Source organism: Cyanistes caeruleus, chromosome 3 (assembly GCF_971803275.1).
Source record: "Cyanistes caeruleus chromosome 3, bCyaCae1.hap1.1, whole genome shotgun sequence".
In the NCBI taxonomy this organism is placed as follows: domain Eukaryota; kingdom Metazoa; phylum Chordata; class Aves; order Passeriformes; family Paridae; genus Cyanistes; species Cyanistes caeruleus.
Window position 1 is genome coordinate 71665986 of NC_141703.1, and position 27947 is coordinate 71693932.

Consider the following 27947-nt stretch of genomic DNA (forward strand, 5'->3'; position numbering starts at 1 on the left):
TTTAGGCATAGATCTTGGAGCTGTCTGTGCTTGAAGAGAGGCAAAACCTTTGATAAGATGGGGAGGAAGGAGAAATGACTGAAATTAACCTTTATATTTTTGAATATAAATATGTGCAGTGGCATGAGCAATAGTATAGTACATGGTTTGTTAAGAAGGGTTTTTTAAAAATTGATAGTGGCTTAACAATGATAAAGTGTTTAAATGTGTCTATGTTGTTTCTGTCAGCAAACAAATGAAAGAGATGGAGAAGTCGGGAGTCCTGAAAGGAGCTTTGAGTGCAGAACAGCAGCTGGCTCTCATTAGCGTTTGTACAGACCTGAAGGCAGCAGTAGAGGGTGCTACTTTCATTCAGGTAAGCAAAGATTTGCCAACTCCTAGCAAACGGTTCAGAAAGGTGATTAAAAGCTGTGCTATGCAGTAGGTGGGCACTGGAGAGTTCAACATCCTGACCCCATAAGGATATAGTCATGCTTGTTAAAGTTCTTTCTAGCCTGGTATCCTGATGAGGGAGATCATGCCTCTTTGCAGAATTTCCTACACTAGAGTCCTTGCAAGTTTATTCTGAGTTATAGGGGGAGAGACTGGCAGGTAAGCTGAGAGGGAATTGCTGACCTCCATGTTTAAAAAGGACACATTTGAAAGATGAATGTGAGCTGAAGGTTGGCAGGAGATTTTTGGGGGACAGATTATCTCTTAGGGAATGCCACACATTCTAGAGTTGGGTCTAAAATGTGTTTTTTCCTCTCCAGGTACCTACTGAAGGCAGGGATGACATATGGGGGGACTATTCTCACTGTGAGGGAGTGCTGTAGCCAAACACAACTATCCCAGAGTGTTGGATTATTAAAACCTGGGTTGATACATATGTTTGAAATCTGTTTTGCTAAAATTGGAATGGGGAACAAGCTGAACTACTAGATCTGATAGTTTGTGGCTGCTTAGTTACTAATATGCTTGCTTATTTGGACATAGTTATTAATATGCACTTATTAATATTAATACCACTGGATTGGACATAGTGCAAAGAATGGGCTAATCTGGGACCATTTCTGGGATAGAGGATAAATGAGTTTTCATTAGGATTGGCATCTTCTACCCTATATGGCTCCCCAGTATTATTCCAATGTTGTACCATTAGCTGTCTCTACATGTATTTTGTGCTGCACTTGAGTTTACGTCTTACACTGTTTCAGGCTGTAAATTCCCAGCTGATCAGCTGCAGCACAACCCTCATAACAAATTGCACTGAAGGAGCACAGACTTCCAGACCTTTTATTCCTCCCAATCTGGTCTAGGAGGAGAGAGTGGGAGGCAGGGTGAAACCTCACACAGAAGTCAAGGTGTGGATGTACTTTAGATTTTTACAGTGGTATACTGTTTTGTGTTCACTTTTTTTCTTCATAGCATGAAACTATATATTGTCACCCCCAGTATCTTACTCTTTCATCACTAATGAGCTTGGAACTTGTTAGTTCATGGTATTGTGTTCATGCATGTATTGCCTTCTACTGAGTTTAATTTGCAAATTTATTGTCTAATCACTCAGTCTTGTAAAGTCCTTCTGCAAATGTTTGTGGTTGTAATAATGATGGCCAATTTAAATTTCATGAGCTAACTTTCAGGTCATTTATGAATGGATGTAACAGGGGACACAGCTATCTGTGAAACAGCACTGGCCAGCCTATTCCAGTGAGTAAGAACTGACTGTATTTCCTACCTTCTGCTTGTGAAAGCTGCTTTCTTGTTTCCAGTATTCTCATAGTTCTTGTTTTCTTTTGCTGTTTCAACCATTCCTTACCACCTGGTATATTTGTATAGTGTCCTTACTTTGTCCCTATGCTACTTGCAAGGATCTGATCCTTCTTAGTTCCAGCTTTGTATCTCTTTAGCATTCTGACTTCTATTTTACCATCTTCTTTTGAAGCTGAGCATAGCTGTGATGGAGTTCTTGGGCCTTGTTGCTCTGGCAGGGATGTTGAGTTTTGGTATGCTATCGGTCCCATGAGAGAGGATTTTTGGCAAAATCTCAAGATTTTTGAGAAAGGTCTTGTATGCCAAGTCTGATTAAATCAAGGGCTGCATCCTTCCCCACCACTATCAGTTCATTTACAAAATGGGCATTGGGCAAATGTTGCAAAATCAAAGTAATTTTCTGTTAGGAGGAACCTGTGGAAGTCATCTGGCCCAACCCATTGCAGGACGAACTTGCATCAACTTGCACAGAATTTGTGCAGTTGAGTTTTGGATAAACATTTCTTTTCTCTTTGGATAACTTGTTAAAATGTTTGCTGTCATTGTGCAACTTTTCCCTATCATCAAACTGGAAGTTTCTTCTTGCAACTTCAGTCTCTTACCTCCTGTCCTACCAGCCTGCGCCTCAGAGAACCTGTTCCTTTCAGATAGCTGAAGACAGTGGTGTTGTATTGGTAGTCTCCAAACAGCAACAGTGTACCTGGGGTAACTCCAGCTTTCTGGCACTGTTTTATGTTCCCTTAACCCTCTTGGTGTCTCTGAACATGTAGTTGTTTAGTGTATCAATAATAATAAGCTAAATAGCTGAAGTATGCTCATGGATAACAAGTCATTTGTGTGAAACACAGTTGACACTATTTGTGTCAGCTCTCCAACCTATAGCATTAAAGTTGTTTGATTCAAAGAGTTAACAAATGCATAGTGGAATTGGGGAGGCGACTTATTTGAAATAGAGCTTAATTTTCTCTTGAAGGAGGGTGGTGGAATAGAATGAGACAGTGTAGGCTCACAGCTTTATTCCAGCAGTGAGCAGACTACTTTGTAACTGAACCATATTAAATTTAAGAAATGCTGCTTAGTGCAGCTTTGAATGTGGAAAGACAAAATGTACAAATTGTAATTTATGAGCAAAAGTGTTCTGACTTTTAGTTACTTAAAAAATAAAATATTGATTGCATTAATCTTAGTAGAATAGAGAGGACTCAATTTTCGTGCTGAATGATATAACCTACTAATTAGTTTATTTCAAAATTTTCATGAGAACTGCATTTCTTTACCCTGGATTTTAGTTGGTTACATTTTAACTTCTTTTCAAATCTGGTCTTTGTAGAATAAATTCACTTAAAGCTTTAAAAAACTTCTTGATGTTTGCCCTCTGTGAGTAAATTCTTCAGACAATTGCCTTCTCTGTAGTTTTCATAGGACATAATAAAACAGATGGGATAAAGTAGTAAAAAATGGAACTTCCTAAGTTATATCAGTGAAGATACAAAAGGGAAAAAGATGCAAGAGACAATTAGAAGGATTGAGAAGAAAATTTATAACAGTAATGTCTTGAACCTTTTAAAAGGTTATATATTCTCTCTCCTGAGCATTTTCATGAAGTAACTTGTGATTAGTGTGCTTTATATCAACTTCAGAAGGAAATCAGTCCATGTTTTGCTCTCAACCTGAGTTTTCACACAAGTTGACTTCTTAGAACTTTCCTATGCTACTTGGAATAAGTGCATGTAGGTAAATGTACACTGCAAGTTTTTGTATCACTAAAAGCTTTAATTCTGAACTAACTTCTCCATTAGCTGAAAACTCCATGGAGATAAATTAATGCATATGTTTGTTCTATAATGTTCCTGGCATGGAACTCTCATAGGTGAATTAAATGTTTCTTACTTTTGTGGTCTTGGCTTTCCTGCATAAATGCATGATGACTTTTGTCTTCTGTCTTTATGAGACTGTTGGATATTGAACATCTTAGTATTCCCTTGAATATTAAACCCAGATTTTAGTGGATATGTGTGTAGTTCATAAATAATACAAATTGAACAGAAATCAGTGCAGCACTTGTATGATCTCTTCCCACAACACTTGTAAAACAAAACCAAAGATTTTAAATTGAACAATTTACTAACTGAACAATAAGGTTTACTAGCTTTCAGAGGAAGAGAAAATGGCTGACTATTGCTAAGATCTTATTCTTGACATCTGAGCTGCTGTGTATTTTGGTGATTTGTCAGGGCTGTCTGGGCTGGTTGAAGACGGACACAAAAGGTGATTGAGAGGTGATCTCTGAACCCATCTGATCTTCTGTGGCATTGAACAGAGCAGACTGAGCAAGGGGATGAAGTTAAGCTTTTAACTTACACCTTATGTTCTTGAAATATTTATCATTTTTACTTTTAAAAGAGCTCTGCCTAAAAGCCTTAGAACAGTATCTTCATTTCCTGCCCACCCCTTTAAAAAGAGAGGGTGTTCTGCCCCCTCTCCTACTCCCCCCCCATTACACCTGCACAGACTGTTGAGCTGGTGATAACGACACTAAAAGATTTTCAACCTGGTATCTTTCAGATCTTGCTGGTTCCTTCATCTTTTCCAGTTAGACATATTTTTAAAAAACAGTGTTAACAGCTTTCAAAAAGCCTGGTGGTGCCTTCAGGGTGCAAAACCAGCATTGGCTTTGGAGCTTTGACAACAGGTGTCTTGTGTCTCTGGTCATAAAAAATAGTTTTTGACTGTCTCTTACCAGTTTGTACTCGTAGCTTTTGTTTGACTTTCCTAATGGCTTTCAAGAACCCTTTTACTTCTGGGGATGAGGGAATGTCTGCAGACAGTGGGTGAAGATATCTTCAGCTGCCCTGAGCTCATAGGCTGGAGGACCATACCGTTTTGGAGGCTCTGTTAGTCACAGACCTCTGTGAAAACAAAACTGCTGGCAGGCAGAGTGTGCAAGCATTGCAGTACCATGGTTTCTCCTGAACTGAGCCCTGGATGGACAAACATCAGTATGTTTGTTCTCAGCTAGGCAAATATAACCTTAGGCCTAACCTCTGTAGGTTAAGCCTGCAGAGCTTAAACACTGGCCTGAGGCACCAGAAGTTGCATTTTGGCTTTTGAGGGAACAGGTTTTAGGCATGGGACCCGACTTGCTGTCTTTGTAGAAGTTTTGAGAAAATTCTTTCCAATTTTAAGGATTGAAATGATCAGATCTTAAAGACTTGCTGCAAAACATTTTATGAAGTCAGTGTCTGAGTTGAACTGAAAGATGTTTAGGTAAACAGCTTGCCAGTGTCACTGCAGTGGTGCTGCTGCTGAATGGATTTAACCAAATGTTTAAACATTTCTAATGTCCTTCCAAATTTTCTAACATTTATTTCCCATCTATTCAGTCCATAAAACAGCTGGTGTAATCAACCATTATAGTCTTGAATATGGTTTTGGTCCCTGTTTCAGGAGGTTGTCATTGCCAAAACTGTCATCCTGCCTGATACCCCTGGTCCCTTTTCTGGGGTGGTATTGTGTTTCCATTGCCTTTCCTAGATCACTTTCCCTATTTTTCAGGGTGGATGAGATCAGGGTAGAGGAAAACAGGGAAAAACTTGTACTTTGGGAGAAGAGGTAGGGAGGAGGATGTCAATCAACTAGTTTGAGGTCTTATTGTCCTTTCCTGAGGGAGCAAAAAAGATCTTCATCTGTAGCAGCCTGATCAGCTTGTCTGTCTTTTGAAAGTTTTGTAGGACATGTGAACATCATGGAAAATGCTGGAACTTTTCATGCCATGATGCTCACAGGACAAGAAGCAAACTTGTCTTCATTTGCTGTATTTGTTTTAAACAACAAAAAAGAAAACAGCCAAAAAAGTCCCTCACAGAACCCCTCAAGTCTCAAATTTGCAAGTCTGATTTTAGAAAATGTGATTCTGAAAACTAGTGCCTCTGCAAATCCTGTTTTTTTCTACTAAAGGTTGAAAGTACACTTGTATTTCAGTCATTTATTCTGAACAGTGTGGCAGTAATTTGATATTTTTATTGGTCAGATTCTTTAACAGAGTATGTTTATGAAACGTAGGAAAGTACAAAATGTTTCCATGCAAGTGCTGGATTTCACCTCAGTGTTGTTTAATTGAATAGTATCTTGCAGTTAACAGTCTTTTATGTCACTCAAGTGGTAGTGATTTATGAAGCATCAGATTTCACACTTGTATGAGCTCATATGTTCAAGGAAAATAAGAAATTATCACTCTAGATCTAAAGTGATTTATAACGCTAAATTATCTTTTAAGATTAGATTAGCCTGAAAGTGCTGGTGCTCTACCCGATCTTTTATGACAGCTTTTACAATAAGCTTCTTTATCTAGTGATGACACCAAAGGCAGGCAGGATCAGTCATACCTAGACAACTCTGTGAAAAATATGTTAGCCTGTTCTTAAAATTCTCTTGTGCTGTGATTCCTTCTCCTCCCATGTTTAGCATTTTGCTCCAGTGAATACATAACCCATAGAAAGTCTATAACTGAAGCCCTGGGATGTGAAACTCACATGCCTGTACTTTTTTCATATTTTTTTTAATTGTGTCACATGGTGATAATGTGCCCTCCCATTCCTAACAAACAGCCACTCTGCTTTTCTGTTAAAGGAGCTGCTGCCCTTATTATGCCTTTTTTACCCTTATTATGCCTTTTTACCCTTGGCTTACTACCCTTAGTAAGATAGTTCAGGTCCAAAATAAAAGTCTTGACTGCCAAGGTTGTGTGCCTTGTTTCGGACTAAATAGAGTTGGTTTACACCTAAGATGGATTTTGTTGCAAACAATATTTTTTGTTAATGATTTAGTTTTTGTTCACGAGCTTGAAACCATCTTGGAAGGAAGTTGTGTACCCATTTAGTGGAATGAGTATCTGCTGTGGGAAAGGGGCAGACAGTCTGATGAGCTCCTCTTCCCTGTGCGTATCCCACTGGGTTGGGCTTCTGACTCAGGGTTTTTGTGGTGGTTTGTTTCGGGGTTTTTTTCCTCCTTCTACCTCATTTTAACTGATCAGAATCCTGACACTGCACTGAAAGGTGTGCAACAGCCTGGTGTGTGTGTGTCTCATCCCAAAGCCATGCAGAAGTGTGTGTGCCTCCTACCCAGCTGCTGGCCCTGCCTTTGTCCTCAAGGAGGAGAGCAACACTTTACAAAAAGAGACTGAAGTTAATGTGCTATCCCCTTGCCATCTTTGAAATAATGAATTTTTGTTTGTCACCTTGTCTTGATAATGTCTTGGTATACTGTTAGATGCACATATTATCCATCTCTAAAGTGCCTCAAAATATGCATCTTAAACTATTTTTGAGGGGAACTTAGATGGAAAAGTCCAAAATACTTGAAGTCAAGTATTTACATTTGAATATGTAATGGTTTTGAATTTTGTGAAATTACCAAACCTATTCAGTGTATGAAAAAATAGGTATTTGAGCTAAGTTCTATTGGTTAACATAATATCAGAAGCAAAATTGATACTCTGATTTAATAATTTGTTCTGATATTAAATGTCTCTGCTTGTTTCACTAGCTGAACTCCCAGCCTCTGCAGTCAAAATGTCACATTTTTTAATTGCAGATGGCGTAGTTCCCCAGGTTCATATGTGTGACTCTTGTCTACTGACTAGAGTGCACTTTAGTGTCTGACATGGAAAACAATAGAAAAAACCTGAAGCTTCCTTAATAGAAGGTGCATCTTCAGTCTTCCAGAATGGAAATACACACATGAGCCCTGCAGGAACGGAACAAACCAGCATGTCAACACAAAAGCCTAAATAGAAATTATAATAATTAGGACTGAAATACTAATGATAGTAGTGCACATTTTAAACACTCTTTTGCTTAAAATATAATTTGATGTGGATTCAATGAAATGGTGACTGAAACACAGCAGTCTATATGCAAGATGGAGCAAATAGATGGAATTTTGCTTTGGTAACTTCAGCAACCTGCAGTTTTCCAGTGATGTTGGGAGAAACAGAACTGTTTGTCAAATGGCAGGGTTTAATTTGCAGACAGCTTATTTTAGCATATATATTTTTTTCAAAGAGGCTTTTACAAGAATCCTTTATAATATTATTTAGATGTGGTAAAATTCTATGGAATAATTGTATTTGACTGTACAGTTGCTATCTATAGATGGTGATTTGAAATCTCTTATTTCATTAAATTTCCAGGTCTCCTTTTCAGGTATTTTTAATGTCTGTCTTAAACAGCATTCAGGTTATGTGTATAAAAATTCGCAGGCCAAAACTTTTTGTAGGTTTGTATTAATCAGGGTTTGTTTTAGAAAGAAAACATTCTCAAGTGACTTGTTAGATTGAAAGTAAAACAATTATGGCTGTCTTTTCTGTGAAGTTCTTTTTCTAGTGGATTCTAACTATAAAATATAATGGAAGTATTTGTAGAAATGTATTAGGCACCAAGCTTTCAGAAAAGCTAATTTTCTGACATGCAGAACTCTTTGTCTCTCAATCCTGTGAAGTTCTTTATATTCCCACAAAAAGCTGGACATAATGTGGTTCCTGTTGCAGGAGTGCTGACAGTCTGCGTCCAACTTGTGGGATAGTTCTGTGCTTTGAAAGCTGCTGCTATGGCCTCATTCTGTGAGAGGAGAGGATTGCTGTCACTTGACTCTGGGAACTGTTCTACAGGAGTGCCTTAAAAATGTCAGCTAAATCACAGCACTGACAAGCTGAGGCTTCTTAAAATGCTGTTAAGTTTTATATGTGTGTAAATAGAACAGGGGCTTGTGGCACGTTTGGAGATCCTCACTTAACTGCAGAAGATGGGGAACATTCTTGTTGCAGTCAAAGTGGTCATGGCTTCTAAACAATCTACCAGCTGCTTAAAATCTTACTGAATTTACTGGGAAAGGGGAAGCTGCAGAACTCTAGAAAATAATTTTCTACCTTAGTTACGGCTGGGCAAGGACACAGGGTGCTCTTGCTATAGCAGCTGTGGCATGGCAGTGAAATGCAACTCTTGGGAGTTAGGTGGTACAAGACAAAGGTGAATAGTTGTAGAGGAAAATAGCTGTGGGAGAGGAATAGGGTGTTTCTTGCTCTCCCTTGATATGATTGAGGAGCCAGTTGAGAAAGTATGGGTCAAGATTAGCAGGACCACCAATATGGGTGATGTTGTGGCAGATGTCTGCTACGGGCCACTTGATCAGGAAGAAAAGGCCTTCTTCAGAAGCCCCACATTCTTCATACACAGAAGCGTATGTCTTCATGGTGGGGCTTCAACCCACCATGAAGACATGGTGGAGGGACAGCACAGGAGAGCACAAAGAATTCAGAAAGATTGTGGAATGCATTCATGGTAACTTTAACACAGTTGGCTGAGGATTTGAAGAGAGGACGTGTTGTGCTGGACCTCACAAACAATGTAAAACTGGTTGGAGATGTGAAGGTCAGGAGGAAGTCTTGGCTGTAGTGACCATGAGATGGTGAAGTTGAGGATCTGAGAAGAGGAGCAAGACAAAAACTGGGATTACAGCCCTAAACTTCAGGAGGGACAACTTTGGTCTGTTGGGCCAAAATCTACTTAGAAGAATCCCATGCTATGCGATACACTCCTTCCGTGAAGATGGGTCTAGGAGAGCTCAGGACAGATCTATCTTCACTTGCAGGAATGTATATATTATCATAAACCTTCATATTAAGATTGCCAGGGAAAAAACATGTTCTTGTTTATGTTTTGATTTTGCAGCAGACAGCATCTAGTCAGCAGGTAGGAATTCACTGTTGTGCAGCTGTAGCTTTCAAACTTCCTTATTCAGCAGTTCCTAATGCTGGTGACTACCATCAGACTCCACACTTGTTATTGGGAAGGCTTGATGCTGCTCCCTGTGACAGCATCTCCAGATGATCTTACAGAAAGTGGCTTGCTTGTTGCTGAGTGGTTGCTAATCTAATTCTGCAAGCTAGTTTAAATATCTGGCTTTCATCTTATACTGCTTGTGTAGGATGTTTACTTATTTTAGGACCATACCACTGTGTTGCAGGGCTTTGCTTCAGGCCATATGTTGTTTATTTTGCCTTCCAGTACTAATAAATTGCTCAGCAGCAATTATCATTGATAGTATAAAGAAAAGGTATTTTGTAAGATAGTGTTTTGGGGAGTGTTTTTCTAGAAGTTAGAAAGGAGTTGCTACCTTGGCATATTTGAGGCTGGATGGGAAGAACCTGGGGAGATGCCAGTATTTAAATACAGAAAAATGAAATTGTGCATTTAGATGAGTTGGATGTATGTGGGAGAACAGATGGTGGATGGCATGGTGAGAAAGGCCTATACAAAAACACAGAGACACTGGATTTAAACAGGTAAAACTCACTGGCTTTCTATGTACTGGCGCTTCAGGGGTTGTGTCATGTCAGCTTCTTAATTAGGGGCAACTAGACCTCAATCATCATGTGATGTATCAGTTAGCTAGGGAGGGAGTCTAGCATGTGTTTATCTTTGTGTAGGTCTTTAAGAGTTCATAAACTGGTTCAAATAGCTGCTGCATGTTCTGTGAACACGTATTTGAATAATGTAATCCCTATTACATCTAAGCCTTTGATTCCATACAACACTTCCAGGAGATGGGTTTTAAAAATTAACAGCTGTCATGTTCTGATCAGGCTCTTAAGAGATGTCTAATTAAGTTTAAATTGGAAGCCAGATTTGTAGCAACCTTGTTTAGGTGACTAGGTCTTGAAATAAAGGTTTACTGTTCACTGCAAATGAGAAGCATGATCTTCCCTAAGAAAAGGGCACAGAAATATACAGTGTCACTTAAAATGCATAGTGGTGCGTGCTAACCTTTTTGCACTGGTTCTTTGAGAGAAACTGTGGTAGCTTTAAACCCGTATCTTATCTGCTCTCTGTTTGATCTTCTCTTTCTCATGGCAAATAGAATAGCTTCAGACCTCTCCAGGCTCCATAACTGACAGCAAGTGAGGTTCCTGTTCAATGGATTGTTTAGAGCTTAATTTTCCCCCTGTTCTTCAGGGAGTTGGTGTCTCTGAGAAAATAATTGCATACTTGAGAACAGAAACTTTATTGCAGTGGTCCAACTACCTGAATACAATTGTGACACTATACAAGAAACTCCAAGCAAATGGCCCATTCAGAAACCTTACGTAACCATGGCAGGTTTGAGTTTCCAGCAGATTTGAGTTTGCCTTTTTGATTATCATCTGATGTGAGAGCAGGCTTAGAGTTTCAAGTTCACAAACCTATTCAGAGCAGCTCTTTTATTAGCTTGAACAGTATCTGCAGAGTTCTCGTCATCTTTGGCTTCACTAAAAGAAACTATTTAAACTTAACCAACAAGCAGGGATTCTGAACTATGAGCAGAGTATCATTTTGTTTTGATAAGGCTGCCTAATACTTTGGGCTCTATCTGGAGTTCTTAAATGACCCTGTTTATCTCTTTTGGATCATGGAACTTTTAGTACTGTTCCATGCAACTTATTTTTTAAGACTTCAAATTACTTTTAACCCATTTTTTGGTTTAAAAACTCTGGCCCTGGGCATTCTTGCCACAGACTCTGTCTGAAGCAGCAGATGTTAAATGTAATTTTTTGATTATGTCAAATGTGTAGCCTTTTCCCCTAACCTTGCCATGTGTAATTGAGCATAACAGAAAGGACAGAATGAAGTACTGACAGGTGAGAGAAGGTTAGAGTTGGAAAAGAGCAGTTCTTTTCTGTGTGTTTTGAGGGCAAAGGCTGAGGTTTTGCAAAATTTGGGTCCTGTTTGGATTTTTTTAAACTCTTCCAAAAGCCCTTGAAAACAGGCTGGCCTTCTTCCTCCATTTTCTTCTCGTAGGCTGAAGACTTTTCTGTTGCTTGTGGGATCCACTGTAGCTGTTATTCCAAATCCTTCTCCTCCCAGACTAGTGGATCTTTGCATGCTCTCCTTCAGGCATCTCCTGGAGATAACTTTGGAAGTCTAGTGACTGTGGGTTGTGGCTCTTGGCTCACACATGAAGTTTGCCACAGTAGTGTAGAGCTGAATACACTCAGTAGCTTTGGGAGAAGTTTTGGTAGCATTCATTCTACTTCAGACGGCCTTCAGAAGTCTTTCTCAGTGACCCTCACACTTAAAATGCTCAAGTATCTTTATTAATTTCAACTCTAGGAATTATTTACAGAGCTGTACCTTGGAATCTCCTGCCATAGTTCTGGAGAAAGTAATTTTGTCTTCTTTTGAGACACACCTGTTCATTTCCATCTTGTCTGAGAGAGAATATTGACTTCTATCATGTGAGATTCTCTTAAAAAAATAGTAGAGACCAGGTCTTAGTCCTCTGTATTGCATTATCTCCCTGTGTGAGTTAAAGTCTCTATTTTAGACAAAGCAAAATATTTTCTTTTGCACTAAATCTCCTGTAGGATGTGGTGGTCCATCTTCTGCTGTACATAAACTCTTGGGTTTTCCATTTCTTTAACTGTGGTAAAGTTGTAGTGACTCACTGGTATATCCAGCTGATTAAAATAGATGGTCTGTGCTGAATTCCTAGGTGTTAACCTAGGATGGGATCAGTGAAGTCTGAGATGTATGGATAGATACACTATTGAACTACATGACTTCTAATACTGTTTTTTGGTTTTATTCTAGGAATGTACTCCAGAGAACCTGGAACTGAAAAAGAAGATTTTCAGTCAGTTGGATCTTATTGTGGGTGACAATGTTATCTTGAGCAGCTCGACCTCTTGTCTCTTACCCAGCAAATTGTTCACTGGCCTTAAACGTGTTAAGCAGTGCATTGTGTCACATCCTGTAAGTACGATGGCATGTATCCTTTTTGTGTAAACTGCATCCCAAACTCCTTCCTGCAGACTGAAAGACTCAGAATGGTGTTTGGGGCTCTTGTGTGCCATTGTTAGGCCAAACTTTCCCAAAAAGCTGTAGTTTGGTTATTCTGTGGGCGGCAGCACTAATCTATGAAATTGAGAGGATGTAGCATGTTATTGCTGCATACTGTTAGCTCAAGATATGTTCTGTGTGAGCTGTTGTGCTCATATTGTGTGTTTTTCAATCTACTAGCTTTCAAAATGTAAGAATTCTATGTTCTAGGTGCAAACTCGTAACATTGCTACTTTCTTCTTGTGTCATTGTTAGTCTTTTCTAGGATCCTTTTTTAGCTTCTGTTGGGTAACAGGAAGAATCCAAACACTGAGCTGCATGTGCTTGTCAGTCTATATTGATAAAAGATGGGAAATTTAGACACCAGTTTCTTCCGACATGTGATGCAGAAGCAGTATTCCTTAATTCCTGAAAGATTATATGTGATTATATGGAGCAAATGGGACTTGGAGCTGAATTTGCATGCTTCTTGACCGACTGGGACAGGGCAGTGACGCAAAAATGGAGTGACTAAAGGTTGCAGCAGAACCTCAAAATGGTCAAAGGCACTTGTGAGCTTCTGTAGGTGTTTGTTTGGAGCTGCCAGACAGCAGTTTACCGCATCCTCAGCATGGAAGAGCGTTTTATCTTGATCATCACTGGGATTCTTACTGCTTCTGTATTCCACTATTCAAATGAATTTGTTAAGCCAATGTTAGTCTGGTGGTCAGCTGATCAGTTAAGAGGACTGCTGTCATGAAGAAAGGTGCTGCCCTGGTCTCTGCAGTTTGGTAACTACATGGTGTCTCTCCAGAGCATCCCTCAGAGTGTAAAGTAAATGTCAATTCTCTGGGCATGCTCAAGAGTACAACAATACAGCACTGCTTTTCTGTAGTGTCTCTACAGCTACCTGTAGCCCAGTGCTGTAGCGTCAAAGCATTTGGTCAGTGCCTTTCTGACTCCACTACTGCCATTGTGCCTTGGGGTGCCTGGGTGGCAAGGGAAACAAAAGGCTTGGTTTGGTTTGTTTTGTATAATAAGTTTTCAATCCCTTTTAATTATTAAAAAAGTAACATTTCAAAATATCTATCTGTGCCTAGATCTAGCCTTTCTCCAGTCTAAAATTCAATAGTTCCTTATCTCTTATTTCCAGGGTTGTAATTTTTTCTAGTGCAAGAGAAGAGATAATGCCTCTTTAACATTTCTATATTAAGTAACTATACAATTTCTTTTTTTTTTTTTTTTTTAACCAGTTTATGGCTGCCTGACTGTTTGTCAGTCTTTGATTTTACTGTACTCTTTCTTACTGTTTTCCCGAGTTGGTCTGTACCAGTTGACTTTATTTAGTCTGAACTGCAGTCTTCATAGGAGCCACTCCTGAAACGAGGTTTTATCAGATCTGGAAGAGTAGTTAGCCTCTGCATAAACATTTTCTACATTTCTGTTGTAAGGATATGTATTTTGTCAAAGCGAATGCTCTGTAGTACCTTAAAATGTCTTATAGTTCCCAAATGGCTTTGCAGTCCAAATGAGACTGTTTTCTTAGTAATCTCAGCTTTACTGAGTGTACCAAAGAAGCTGTAAACCAGTGTACTCTTCCAGGGGCCTTTCTGCATCAGGAAACATGCTTGCTTTGTAGTAGTCGTTGGCTTTGGGTGTTTTCTTTTGTTTTGTTTTATTTTTGACAAAGATCTTGAACAAAATGGTAGGATTTGGTGGCTGCAGGAAGCAAACAGCTCTGCAAGACACTAAAAACAAGTGTGGAATTTGATATACCAGGAAAATTAAAAGCTAAAGTTGTAGAGCCTCTGGCATGCATGAGGGTGTTGAGCTTAAATGAAATGAAGTGCCCAAAGGGCAAAAGCAGCTCATCCCTTTGCTTAACATGGTTCAGTAATTAAAATAAAATAAAATAAAAATCCCACAGCACAGCTGTATGATAGAAATGCACACAATACTTATGTTATGATACAAAACAGGTACAGCTGTTCTCTGAAAGCAGTTCCAGGCAGTGGGTCAGTAGAGGTGTGGTTCTCTTCTCATGTCCTGTATATGCCTGCTAGGTCACACAACTAGAAATACAGGGCTAGAGGAGACTGTGCCATTGAGTGAAGTCCCCTGTTGCACAGGAAACCCTGCAATCAACTTGAAAACTGCATTAAACTCTCTCAGATTTATTTCTTTAATTCCACTACTTCCGTTAGAAATTGTTTGTGTCTTCTAATTTTTGTTCCAATCTTACTACTGGTCCATTAAAATTAATATTTATGTTTGTTGACAGCTTTTGTGTAACTTAATTCTTTTCAGTGTTTTCTTTGTCATCTCCTTTCTTAGCTGTCACTTCGTTAACTAAGGTGACCTTCTGTTCCCTGAAATACTTCTCATTTTTAGAAACTTTCCCCCATTCCCTATTTCATCTATGTTCTACCACTTTCAGTTTTTACCAATATTTGCTATCTCACTTCTGAAAAATTGTCTTCCTGTGTCTCCTGAATGTGCTCCTGAACACACCCATATGCTCTCTGTGCCAAGTTCATGAAATGGAATACTTCAGTAAGATCACTGTCAACACTAATCTTCAAAGAAATTTTTCATAGCCTTAGTCTCTCTCAACAATTAACTTGTCCTCTTTCTAATTGGAACCTGTGATACACTTAAGGGTTAGAAAAGCCTCAGAGAATGTCTTGATGCTTGTAGTGTTTTGGGTCTTGCTCAATTGCCTGGCAGCACTGGACAGTGTCCATCCACCACACCACAGCACTGGTGGTGACACTGCCAAAGATACAGATGTGAGAGAGGCCATGTTGGGACACAAGGCCCTCAAAAAGGAATGAAGTATGTTACATCAGTAGTTAGAGCAGATGTCAGACCCTGCAGGAAAGGGAACTGTGTAAATACTGAAAAGAACGAACATGCGTGGAGGAAAGGCACACAGCACGTTCCTGTGACTAAATCCTGTACTTGCATTTACAGGAGCACAGTTAAGAGTAGCTGGCTATAACGGAGCATGATGAAAGAATCAGTACTTAATTTCCATCCTCTAAATGTCAGTGTTATTCCTGGTAGTAATATTTTATATGTTAGCTCCTTCTATTGCCTGGAACTAGATGGAGAGCTAAATTTAACACCTTTTAGAGTACAGCTGAAGGACTGTTACTTTGGAAAGAGCATTCATGCAGTGTTACTGTCTGTTACACTATGACCTGAAGAACTTTTAGCTGTTTCCAGGATGTTCTTTAGGATTTTTTATTTTTTAACTTCAAAAATACATAACACAAAGGTCTTGACTTGATGAGAAACTGCATTTGGGAAGAGTCAGGGAGAGGTAATTTATTTTTTTCTAAATACAGTGTTTGAAGGTAACCTGTTCTGCAACATTTTCAAAGTATGTTTTATGTGATCTGTTACTGTATTTAGCATGTATTTACAGGCTGGGGCCAGTAGCTGCTTATCTGTTAAGTGTTGCATCTTACAGGTAGTGTTTTGCAATACTTTTGTTATAAAGTTCCTGACTGTCTAAAAGGAAATGTGTTGCTTCACTTCTAAAGACAGGTGGTGACCATATATCTTACAACAACAAGCAGCCTGAATATTGAGCAAACAGTTCCTCAAGTCAGAATAAAGTCTTCTAGTATTGTTTGAGTGCTGTCATCTCTGGTGTAGCCCCATTAATTTTGCTGGGGTTAAACAGAGTTTGATTTAGTGCAAGTTTAATTATTTATTTTATTTTTAATTAATGCACCAGCTTTTATTGGATTGGTGGAGTCTTTCAGGGTCTGAATGTCAGGCTTGCTGTGTTCGCTGGAAATTATCCAAGCTAGTGCCAGCTATAAAGATGCTTTATATTAACTTGTTCTGTTGGTGACTAATGATCTTCTTTTGTTTCTTCTTGAGGTAAATCCACCTTACTTTGTGCCGTTGGTTGAAATTGTTCCTCATCCAGAAACAGATCCTTCTACGACAGAGAGAACATACGCCCTGATGAAGAAGATTGGTCAGTCTCCTGTCAAACTAAACAGAGAAATTGAGGGGTTTGTTCTGAATCGACTACAGTATGCAGTGATAAGTGAAGCTTGGAGACTTGTGGGTGTATGTATATCCTTTTCTTCAGTACTTGGTCAGTAGATGTGATAAGTGAGATTGTATATTTAAGCTTCCTTTAAATTTGTGTCATCTTAGTTCAGCTGTCCCTTATGAACATAAAATGTATATTTAAATGTAAATTAACCCCAGTTAGAAGTGATGTCGGTTATAAAAAGCAAAGACTGACAAAAACAAGGTGTTCTGCAATGGTAAAAATTATTCTTTATCCTGCTTTCTTTTTTCAGAATACTGTTATTTTAAGGGCAATCAAAAGAATAATTTTAAAAGCACAGGAATCAAAATACCAATTTTTCCTTTTGTAGGCTTCTCATCATTTCCTGTTAGGTTTTTTGTAGTGTTCTTGGCCTGCTGTACAGTGGTCATGAAAATATTCTAAATGGTTTTCTCTTTGGCCTTTCAGGAGCTGCACTTGTAGGTTTAACTGCTACTTGATACTTGTAGGTAAAGACAGATTTCTCCTCCTCCTGCCCATTCAGACTTCTAGCTGAGAATCATTTGTTTGTGTGCCTTCAGCTTTTCCCACAGTTAACTGTTCTGTGCTGAAAAGTCTGATCTTTCATCAGCAGGAGCTATGAGTCTGTTGCTATTCTCTTGAGAAGAGTTTCAACTGGGATTTAATAGGACTTTTTTTTTGTGGACTGTTTTGATTTTTCAAGCTGTTTAAAACAACCATGCACACAAATACAGGTGAAAGATCTTAAAACTAAGGTAATATTACTGTAAACAAAGCAAATATTTTTACAAATAAGTATTTAAATGTAGTTGCTGAACTGATTTTGCTTACCTGTGGCTGGCTTTCTCTAGCAACATAATACAACAATATAAAGGAGGTGGTGAATAACAGTAAGCAAAACAGTGTTGTGAGGAAGGAACTGATCTACTACTGGAGATGTTTATTTAAATTTTTTAAATGGCTTCTGTTGTTAAACCTTTAATACAAAGTCTCAAGTTTATGATAGGCAAAACACCTTCAGAAAGCTATAGTCGTGTTGGAAAACATAGGATAGAAAAGACAGTAACATACAATCACAGAATAGTTTGGGTTGGAAGGGACATCTGGAGATCATCTAGTCCCACCCCCCTACTACAGTAGGTTGCACCAGGATCATGTCTAGCTTATTTCTATAAAGAAACTAGTGGAAGTTTCTCTGGTAGAGCTGCTAATGTCCTGTTAAAGTCATTGGTGATAGGACAGACATGCAGTACAGCTGTACATACAACATTTATCTTGAATACTTTATAATAAGTAGGCTGAGTAGTTTGCAGGATATGTTTTAGTTCCCACATCTATCTGGGAAACTGACAACCTGCCAGTCTTTCTCTTTTCTTTAGCAGTTCTGTGTTGGGATGGATGAGACATGGGTGAGTAATCGTGATGGGAGAAAGGCTCTGGTACAGAGCATGGAAGTAAAGATGCAGCTGTGTAGAAAGAAATGTGGTAAAGATACTGTTTGCTGAATGTTTTGTGGAGCTCGCTGACTTCTGCTGTGTGGATCCAAGAGCAGGACACACTTTTAACACAGCCAGAAATCTGAGATAAGGCTCTGCCAGCACATTGGGTGCAGGCTCAAGACTCCACATGGTGCTCAAATTGCATGTGGCATGGATGCCAGAACACAGAGAGAAGCATAATTCAGGGCAAAGAGATTAAAGGAGCAATGAGAAACCTGAGTATTCGCATAAGTTTGTCTTTGCCAAATGTGCTGGGGTCCCCAGCTGCGCACACAGGGAGGCTGGGATTTTACAGCTGGGCACAAAACGAGCGCTGTGAATGCCGGACTAGACTGAATGTGGGAGTGGGAAGTGTGGTGGTAAAGTGGTAAAAAATTAATAGGCTTGCAAATTCAGATCCAGTTTGTAGGAAAGTAGGAGAAAGAAAACTCATTTGGAGATGTACAGTTTAATGCTGAGAACTTTTGCTTATGTGGATAATTAAGAAAGTAGATTACAGAATGCAGGAGTTTGACTTTACAAGAACTTATAAGCAAAGACCATTTATGTAGTTTGAGCAAGTGCTTCTCTTTGAGGCAAGAGTGCTACGAAGAGATGTTTGATTTTGGGTCTGAGTAAGTCTTTTTGTGACAAGATGTTTTTTCAAAGATTGCTTTGACTTGCAAGTCACAAGCATTTGGGCAATGCAGGTGTTTGTGGCAGGAAATTTTTGTATCAGTTATCTCTGTCTCCTTGTGCTTCATATTTATTCCATGGTAAAGCAGATACTGGGAGCACTCCTGTCTGTCTCGTTTAAGATCATGTGTCTGAGAACTTTCTGTAGGACCTCATAGCCTGTCTGAGACTGGCATTCATGTAGGTTTCTTACTTATGTATTCAGTTGTTACAGCTCTGGTAGAAATGTTTCAAAGGTGATAATGATGAGAGAAAAGTACTGTGAGATGTTGAGGCCGAAGATCCTTATTCCTCTCTTATCAACCCTAAATTTTTATATTACCAATTTGGAATCATTAGAATAAACATTAGCCAGTAACAGGAAAAATACCTCAAACTGCTTACTCTGTTATTCTCTGCTACCATTTATTTACTGTCTTACATCTCCACTGACAGTGGTTACTGGTGTGTCTGATTTAGTTCATAACTCCTGGAGCAGAAGCTTACTGCCTTTATTTGCCTGAGAAGCACACTATGCACTGTAGACATCATTACTTCTGTACTTTTACTGGCCAATACATTTTAGAGTAGTTTAGGATTATGTTGCAAAGGGTATTAATTAAATAGCTTGATTTTATCTTGTTCTGAAAGTAAAATTTTTGTTAACATAATCCAGAAAATAACAACCAAACAGTTTCACCAACACTTCAGTTCAGAAGTCTCAAGTCTTACTCCGAGTAGCTATGATTGTCATTTAACTGTGGATCACTGAGTGAAATCTTACCTTTTTGAAATATTTTCCTAAGCATCACCTAGAATTTGCAAGGAGTTCATAAAATACAGCAGCAGAGGTAGCAAGTGGAGCATGACAGTTTTTTAATCTTGATATAATTTAGGAGTTTCAGCTGCATTTAGGAACATATTGAAACTATTACAGGATAGTTTGTATAAGTACTGTACTTACCTCTGTAAAAGATTTTAATACTGTCTTAATGTGGTTTTTTTTTTCTTTAAAAGTGGATTTTCTTTTATGTTAAAGTCATTGTAAAACATGAGAAGAATGGGCAGCTCTTCAATTTTTATTAATCTTTTGGAAAATAAAGTCATGGTTTGGCTGTGTCCATTTTAGCTTGTTTTTGTGGCAATCAGGTGCATTGGCTTCAGTCATTAATTTATGCACCTCTCCCTTCTCAAGTGACTAGGTTAGCAGACTTTAAATGCTAGCAAGACTTTTGAAGTTCAAATTCCTTACTATTATTTATATTACAGTGTTATTCAGAGGACTTTTCCAAAAGATAGAAGATAAGGTATAGGATTAAGCATTTAGTTACAGTGCCCCATAAAAGGGGGAATATAATAAAAAGAGATTTTAAAGGCACAGGAAGAAAAATGGTATTGATACTAGGTGTTTCTTACAGGGTGAGGTGAATGAGAGTGCCATGGAAGAAGGAAGATAAAGGCCAGCAAAGCAAGAAGATGTGAAGTGTGTAGGACAACAAGTTTCTTAAACATTATGAAATGAAAAGATGTGGAGGGATATAGGAGAGAAGTCATATGCTCAAAATCACAGGACTGGAAAAAGATCCCATCAGGGTGTGGAGGGAAGGGACTTGATTGAAGTGATAGCGAAGAGGAGGGTGTAACAAGTACTGCTGAGACAGAATGCATATATTAATGGCAATCGGGAAAAAAAAAAAAAGAATACTGGATTTGGGAAATCCAGAGGATGAAGTGGCAGATTTGGAAACAGAAGGTATGTGGTCCAGGAGGCAGTAAAGTCCAAAATAACTCTATTATGGACTGGAATGAATAGGAGAGCATGATGAATTGGTGGAATCAGAAAGATTGTGATGTTTTTTGGCCATTACACAAACTAAGTCTGTGACAGAAGTTGCAATGTGGGTGTGACTCAGAGATGGGAAGAAAGACTGCTGATTAAAACCAAGCAGGTTGGGTCAGAGTGTAGTGCTGGAGACTGCAGAACCACCACAGATTTCTGGAAAGGTGAAAAGGGTCCCTGCATAGGGGGAAGCCCTAATAAAGTACCAAAGGCTCATTAGGATAATGCTGTGATGTCACTGGAGTTTAAAATGTCTACGAAAATTAAATTGTGATATATAAATGTTGTCATAAGAAATGTGGAGGATTCTGAGATAGTCTAGATTTTGAAATTTGACTGGCCATTGGGATCACTGAGGATTTTGGTGGAGTTTATTTAAAATCTTAATTCTGTAGTTGTCAGAGCTTCTAGTGAACTCTTAACATACTTCCTCTTCCCTCTGACAAGTGCTGGAGGCAGAGGCTTACCAGAAGGGTAATCCAAGATGAAAAATCCCCTTGGGAAGATTAATTCACACCTACACTTCGTGAAACCGGATAGGAGCTCTTTCTTGTTTAGTTCATAGCATAAACACCAATCCTTGTGGAAGACACCTTGCAGACCTTGCAGCGTGGTGAATCATCCCACCAATTTATGATCTCCTTATCATAAATGGGAGTAGGGTTATTCCCTAGGGTAGGAAGGTCTAACTTGTTTATCATTTTTGTGTTTTTAATTTATGAAGAGAAGAAGTAAAAAGCTTTTCTTCAGGAGGGTCTTTTTGACAGGGAGAAGCTGAACTCATTTGTTTAGAACACTGTATACCTCAGCTGAAGGGATCTGTCATGGTTTCCTTCTGGTAGCAACAATTTTTGCCTTTTAGCATCTGTAAACATCAAATTGCAGCTATAGTCAAAAGGCCAAGAGCAAAGCACTCATCTCATGATTCTGAGGGCACCTGGTCTTCAACTATCAGTATAATAGCTGAGGACTATGATATGCAAAGAAAGTAAGCTATTAATTTGGAAATTAATTTGCGATGATTCTGAAGTGCTTCAAGAGCTTGTTAACTCTTCTAACATTGTTTACAGGTTTCAACTGCTGCTGTGGTTCAAATGCTTGTCTGGACTTTGTGGTTAGTCTTTTGTCCACAAATCCATGTCAAGCAGGGGGGGCAGGGGGGAGCCACTCATCAAGCACAGCTTTACCAGCACAACTCATTGTTTGGATGAAGCACTCCCAACAGAGGAACACTTTTGTTGACTTTGCTGATGTTGTTCAGAGAAGTTGTGTTGCCATGTCAGGGGAAAAATCTTGCACAGAACGTATGGTGCCTGTGTTAGTTACTCTGATGCTGGTCTGTAATCTGAATTCTGTCTGAATTTCTGTCTTTTTGTTTAGTCCTGTCTTTATGCAGACTTTTCTGTCTGCCTCTAGGAGTTACTTTAACATGTCTATGCTTTACCTTTAATTTGAAGAAAATAATGCTTTCTTATCCCTGCCATTGTATGGCTAATTGTTAGGAGAACTGTGCGTTCCATATGTGGTACACAGATCTTAATTATTCTCTCAGTGTTTCCTTTTCAATGTAGAGTTCTGCAACAGGGATTCAGACAGGCTTGGTTTTGATAGGAACAAAGCCTACTAACAGGTTGAGTCTTGAGGTTGTCTTATAAAAGTCTCAGTTTAAGCCTGAGATGATGAAACTCAATGTCTGTGGCTAGCTGTAGAAGTTATGTTGATTTGTGTCTTTTAAGTTTCTTTTAAAGTAGCAGTGGATGATGTAAATGATGGACACAGGAAGACACTGTGGGTGAGATTCAGCTCATTTAAGATGGGATATAGAAAATGAAGACAGTGATATCTGAGCTTCTTATTCATCTTTTAATCAGTGAGAATTAGGGCCTTTTAGGACACAACTCATCTTACGTACTCTAGATGCCTTCTTTAGGATGCTGATTTACTTTTTCTCCCTGGTGATTATAAGGAGAGTCTAGATGTCTAGCTCAGATGTCAAAGTCTACTACAGATCAGAAGAGCTGTCCTGTGTGCCCGTAACTCTAGCCCACGGCTGCACAATACAAAGGGACATTCAGACAGGGCCCTGCAAGAGAGAAGTTTAACAGAAAATTAAGGGATTTGTGAAAGCAGATGAGTATATGACTGTGAGTATTCTGAAGCTTAAAGGTGCATGTTAAGGAAAGGGCACTGAGTAGGCTGAGCTCCTCAGAGTGGGGTGAAAAGAAAAATTAGAATCAGTTCAGCATCTCTTCCACCTTCATACCCAGAAGGAAATGTTTTCATGTCTCTGGGAATAAAGAGGACAAGTTCCTGGAACCAAGCTTTATCTGATGAAAGTGGTTAGAACAAGTCTTCATTAATTCATGTCTTTCTAGTAGGTGGAAAACAACCTCATGTAATAAATAGTATTCTTCTCAAGTAAATCTGTTCAGGTAAAGAGCTATAAATCCTTTTTTACAAGCCTTTCTGTGCTTGCCCCAACCCGATGGAGGCATTGACTTTCTTGTAAGTGCTACAGGTGGGTGGAATAGCAATGCTCAACTTTTAACATGAGAAATGCTTGTTTTGCTTGCTCCATATTCTGCCAGCTCTAGAGATGTGAGTCTGGCAAAGATCTTGAGAACCCTGGGCAGGTTGAGGCTGGGTAGGTTGAAATTTTGGTGAGTTTTGTGGGAGGGAGTGGCAACTGCATTGCCTACATGTTAGGCCTCAGCCTTTTTGCAGGTGGTCTCAGGAGCAGTGCCCACTGGTGCACCACCATTCTGCTAATTGGGATTCTGCCCAAAAATTCAGAACTAAGAGACTATGAAGGTGGATGTAGCATTTAGCCAAAATTCCTGTATTTAAAAGGGTTGGTATAGTACTTGAATTTGATATAAACTCTTCTGGCCTTGTGCTATTAAGAGTGTCATGCTTGCTTTCCGATTCTCAGTTTCTGGGACTATGAAATACAGTCCTAGAGATATGAATGACTGCTTATGCTGAACCATAGGAAGGCTTGCATAATAGATGGACATTTCTGGCAAACAGTTGTGTTTTTCTCTTTGCAATTTCAACTGTTATTTCTAGCCTTAGTTTTTATTACTGCCCTAATTCTTTAATTATATACAAAAAAATGTGAAATTCTGCATTAAAAGCAAACATTCACCAGTCTTCCTTCCTGTTGTACTTTTGCTGCTTAGGAAGGAGTAATATCTCCTACTGATCTAGACCTTGTGATGTCTGATGGATTGGGAATGCGATACGCATTTATTGGACCTCTGGAAACCATGCATCTTAATGCAGAAGGTAGGTAGTGTAAAATGTTATGAATATGAAGGGAAAGCTTGCTTTGCACAAAACTCTGGAAAATGTTATGTAACAAACCAGGTTAGGATTTCTGCAACTGTGACTTGTCTCTTTTTTTAATGTAACGGTAAGGAAAACGTATTTAAAACGTGAGGTCAATGGAAGGAAAGGGATATTGATTATCCTGTTACAAATGATCACATGAAAGATGACAAGTTATTAAAACTCCACCCGTGTAATAATTTTTTTCCAAGGTTCATCCCATCATACTTAGATAAGATTGCTGTAGCCATAGTTCAGAACTGAGTGTCAGGTGAAAAAACTGTTGAAAAAGTTTAGCTGATAATGCAGTCTCAACAGAAAATCACTTTCCATAGATGAGTACCCCCTGCTGCTGAATTTGTAGCAAAACCACCATATAAACATCCCTGGAGTTGCTATGCTTTGAGCTTATATCCTGGGTGAAACAAAATTCCTTTTGTCAGCAAAATCCTGTGCATACAAAGCTGACTTGACAAAGCAGTCAAGTAACAGTTTGACATCTGTCTTGCGTAATTAATACAGATTTTTAGATGTTTTTGGAATAGTATATGTGAATCCCAAGTAAATAAAAAGTGAATTGTGTAAAATGAAGTAAAACTTATGGATCAGCATCACAAAGGTTTGAGCAAAGACTTTAAGAAAACACAAAAACTTCAAAAAGTTAAGATCAACTAAATGCTAGCCCTTTATATTATGGGCTGTGTCTTCATTTTGCTTTTGTACTGTCCCTTACATGGTAGGCTCCTGCTCTGCTGCTGGATCTTTTAGGCAATGCTGCAGTACACTTGTGCACTGAACTACTTCTACAACAGCACCTTGTTGGTTCAGTAATTTGGATTACGAGAAGTATTGCCTCACGCCTGCACTTGCAGATACATTGTCTCTGAATCAGAATCTCTGAATCAGTTTAAGTCAAAATTGCTGATGTCAGGACATGTGATGGCTTATGTTCGTAGTTCCATGCCAGTGCCAATATCTCTTTGGTTGCCCAGTGTTGCTTCATATAACATGGAATAATATGGACCTTCTCTTCATTGCCAAGGATTTGCTTGACTAACCTGATCTCCTTCTAAAGCAAGATGATCTGCTTAGTGGATGAGGAAAAAGATATTGTCTACCTGGATTTCAGTTAAGCCTTTGGAACGTTGTCCGCAGCATTCTCCTAGAGAAACAGGCTGCTCACTGGGTAAAAGACTGTCTGGATGGCTGGGCCCAGAGAGTGGTGAGGAGTGGAATTACATTCAGCTGGGGGCTGATCACAAGTGATTTCCCCCAGGGTTCAGTGTTGGCCCAATCCTGTTTAATATCTTCATTGATGATCTGGATGAAGGGATCAAGTGTGCCCTTACTAAATTTGCGGATGACACCAAGTTGGGTGGGAGTGTTGATTTGCTGGAGGGCAGGAGGGCTCTGCAGAGGGATCTGGACAGGCTGGATTGATGGGTCAAGACCAATTGTATGAGGTTCAACGAGGCCAAGAGCCAGGTCCTGCCCTAGGGTCACAACAACCCCGGGCAGTGCCACAGGCTGGGGGCAGTGACTGGAAAGCTGCCTGGTGGAAAAGGACCTGGGGGTGCTGGTGACAGCAGCTGAACGTGATCCAGCAGTGCCCAGGTGGCCAAGAAGGCCGATGGCATCCTGGCCTGGATCAGCAGTGGTGTGGCCAGCAGGAGCAGGGCAGTGACCGTCCCCCTGGACTCGGCACTGCTGAGGCCACACCTCAAATGCTGTGCTCAGTTCTGGGCCCCTCAGTGCAAGAAAGACATTGAGGGGCTGGAGCGTGTCCAGAGAAGGGCAGCGGAGCTGGGGAAGGCTCTGGGGCACAAGTGCTGTGAGGAGCAGCTGAGGGAGCTGGGGGTGTTTAGCCTGGAGAAAAGGAGCCTCAGGGGGGACCTCATCACTCTCTGGAACTGCCTGAAAGGAGGGTGCAGCCAGGTGGGGTTGGCCTCTTCTTAGAGGTAACAAGTGATAGGACAAGATGGCCTCAAGATGCACCAGGGGAGGTTTAGATTGAATATTAGGGAAAAATTCTTCATGGAAGGGGTTGTTAAGCATTGGAACAGTTTGCCTAGGGAAGTGGTTATGTCACTATCCCTGGAGATATTGAAAAGACTTGTAGATGTGACAGTTAGGGACATAGTTTGGTGGTGAACTTGGCAGTGCTGGGTTAACAGATTTGATCTTAGAAGTCTTTTCCAACCTAAACAACTTTATGATTCTATGACAGCCATCTCTGATGCATTGTACTAATACTGTGGGGTTTTTTATTAGTGGAAGGAAGTGGAGGTAGATACAAGAAACTGCCTCTATCCTTTTCATTAGCCTAACAGCTTCACCAGCTTCACAGCAGCTGCCTTTTTGTACAGCTGTAAGATATTAGTTGCCCATAGTCATAAACTCTTTTTTAATCAGTGAGGAAGGATGAAGGAAACACATGAGAGAAAATAGTGTTATTTGTGGGAGAGTCTTTTGTTTTATTTTGTTTTGGTGATGTGACATTGTTTGGATTTGAATAAATTTATTCCAATTATTTTTTCTGAGATCAGTGTTTCTTCTTTCCCTGTGGGATATATACATCAAGATCTTCCCATCAACTTCCTATGGGCTAATGTCACTTTTTGCCTCTGTTAGTTCTTACATCCTTTCCTCCATATTCATAAATGATCCTATCAAACCTATTATCTAAGCCACTTTAGGTTACCATTTAATCAATGCATGAATATTAGGAATGCTGACTATATGGCAGTGAGCCAACAGCCTTGAACATGGAATAAAATGACAGTATCAAGTCATTAGAAGAAGCAGAGACAACAACAGTGTGAGGACTGAATTGCAAGAGACAGGAAGGAAACTGCTTTGGGGAGGAAAAAAGCATATCCAAATTGCACAATAATATAAAATTGATTGTTGATTTCAGCAAATAAAATTAATGTTGATATCTGTTTCAGATTTTGAGTTTGTCCTCTTATGATTTCACATACCAGCATCACAACAAATGCTGTTAAGTCTTTTACAAGGAAGATCAGTAGACTTCACTACAGTCACTTTGCCTGTTTACTATTGTGAGATTATGTTAGCAGACACAACATCCCACCTGTGCGTGTACTGGGCCGTATGTGAGTATAGTGAAGATGGTCCAGCCTCAGTGAGGTTGTACCTCCTAATCTCTTGTTTCTTGAGAAATCTAGTTTCCTCTCTTTTTTAAAGCCCTGGCAAGCAAGCATCTGCAGAAGCAGAGGCTGGGCTATCATATCCTGTGTTTTAAAGTTTGCAGCAAAAGTTCTTCATATGTATTTCACAATTGGCTCAGATCAGTTATTTTATTAGTAGGTTATTTAGTGACCTATAATTAGAATTTGATCTAAACTGACAGTATTAGTGGAAGAACTGGATGGGGGGAAGTTGAAGGATCTTTGTCTGTCACTCACTGAGGTGTATATATACAGGTGTCTATAGGTGTTAGGTTGAAATTAGGGCTGATGTACTTTATGATCCCCATAAAGTACAAATATCCGGTAAGCTAGAAATGAGTCTTCGTGATCAAAATTGTGTTTCTCTTACAGAAACTGGGAATACTTGCTCATCTTAGAAGCACCTGCTAGGTGAATTGGTTTTGGATTATAGGAGCAGAATGATTGTGCTGTGTGAAAAGCACAAAATATGGAAAGAGTGAAGAATCATAAGTAATAGTTCAAAGGGAGGAAATTTTACTTGTTTTGTTGAGCAAGACATAGCCAAATGTGGTTTCTAAGAATTACTCTAAACAGATATGCTGGCTGGTTCAAGATTAGAGATTATTTCCATTGCTATGGCCACTACTTCAGTGCTGCTGTACAGGGAGCAAACCAAGCTTTAACCCAGTTCAGGAGCTTTTGTACTGCAAGCTGGTCAGCAGGTGTGAGAACCTCTAAGGTAGTAACATCTAAGAAAAGGAAGATTGCCTTCTTTTCTGTCCAGTC

The 27947-nt window shown here is 39.4% G+C and overlaps 1 protein-coding gene across 1 annotated transcript in view; it reads left to right on the forward strand.

Moving 5' to 3' along the window:
- The window catches only part of CRYL1 (crystallin lambda 1), a 50365-nt gene that overhangs the window by 10247 nt on the left and 12171 nt on the right, over window positions 1–27947 (forward strand). The window contains exons 3-6 of the mRNA XM_086881893.1: window positions 229–355; window positions 12381–12542; window positions 16503–16697; window positions 23841–23946. Coding sequence (XP_086738019.1) covers window positions 229–355; window positions 12381–12542; window positions 16503–16697; window positions 23841–23946 — 590 coding nt within the window. The remainder of the gene's footprint in view (window positions 1–228; window positions 356–12380; window positions 12543–16502; window positions 16698–23840; window positions 23947–27947) is intronic.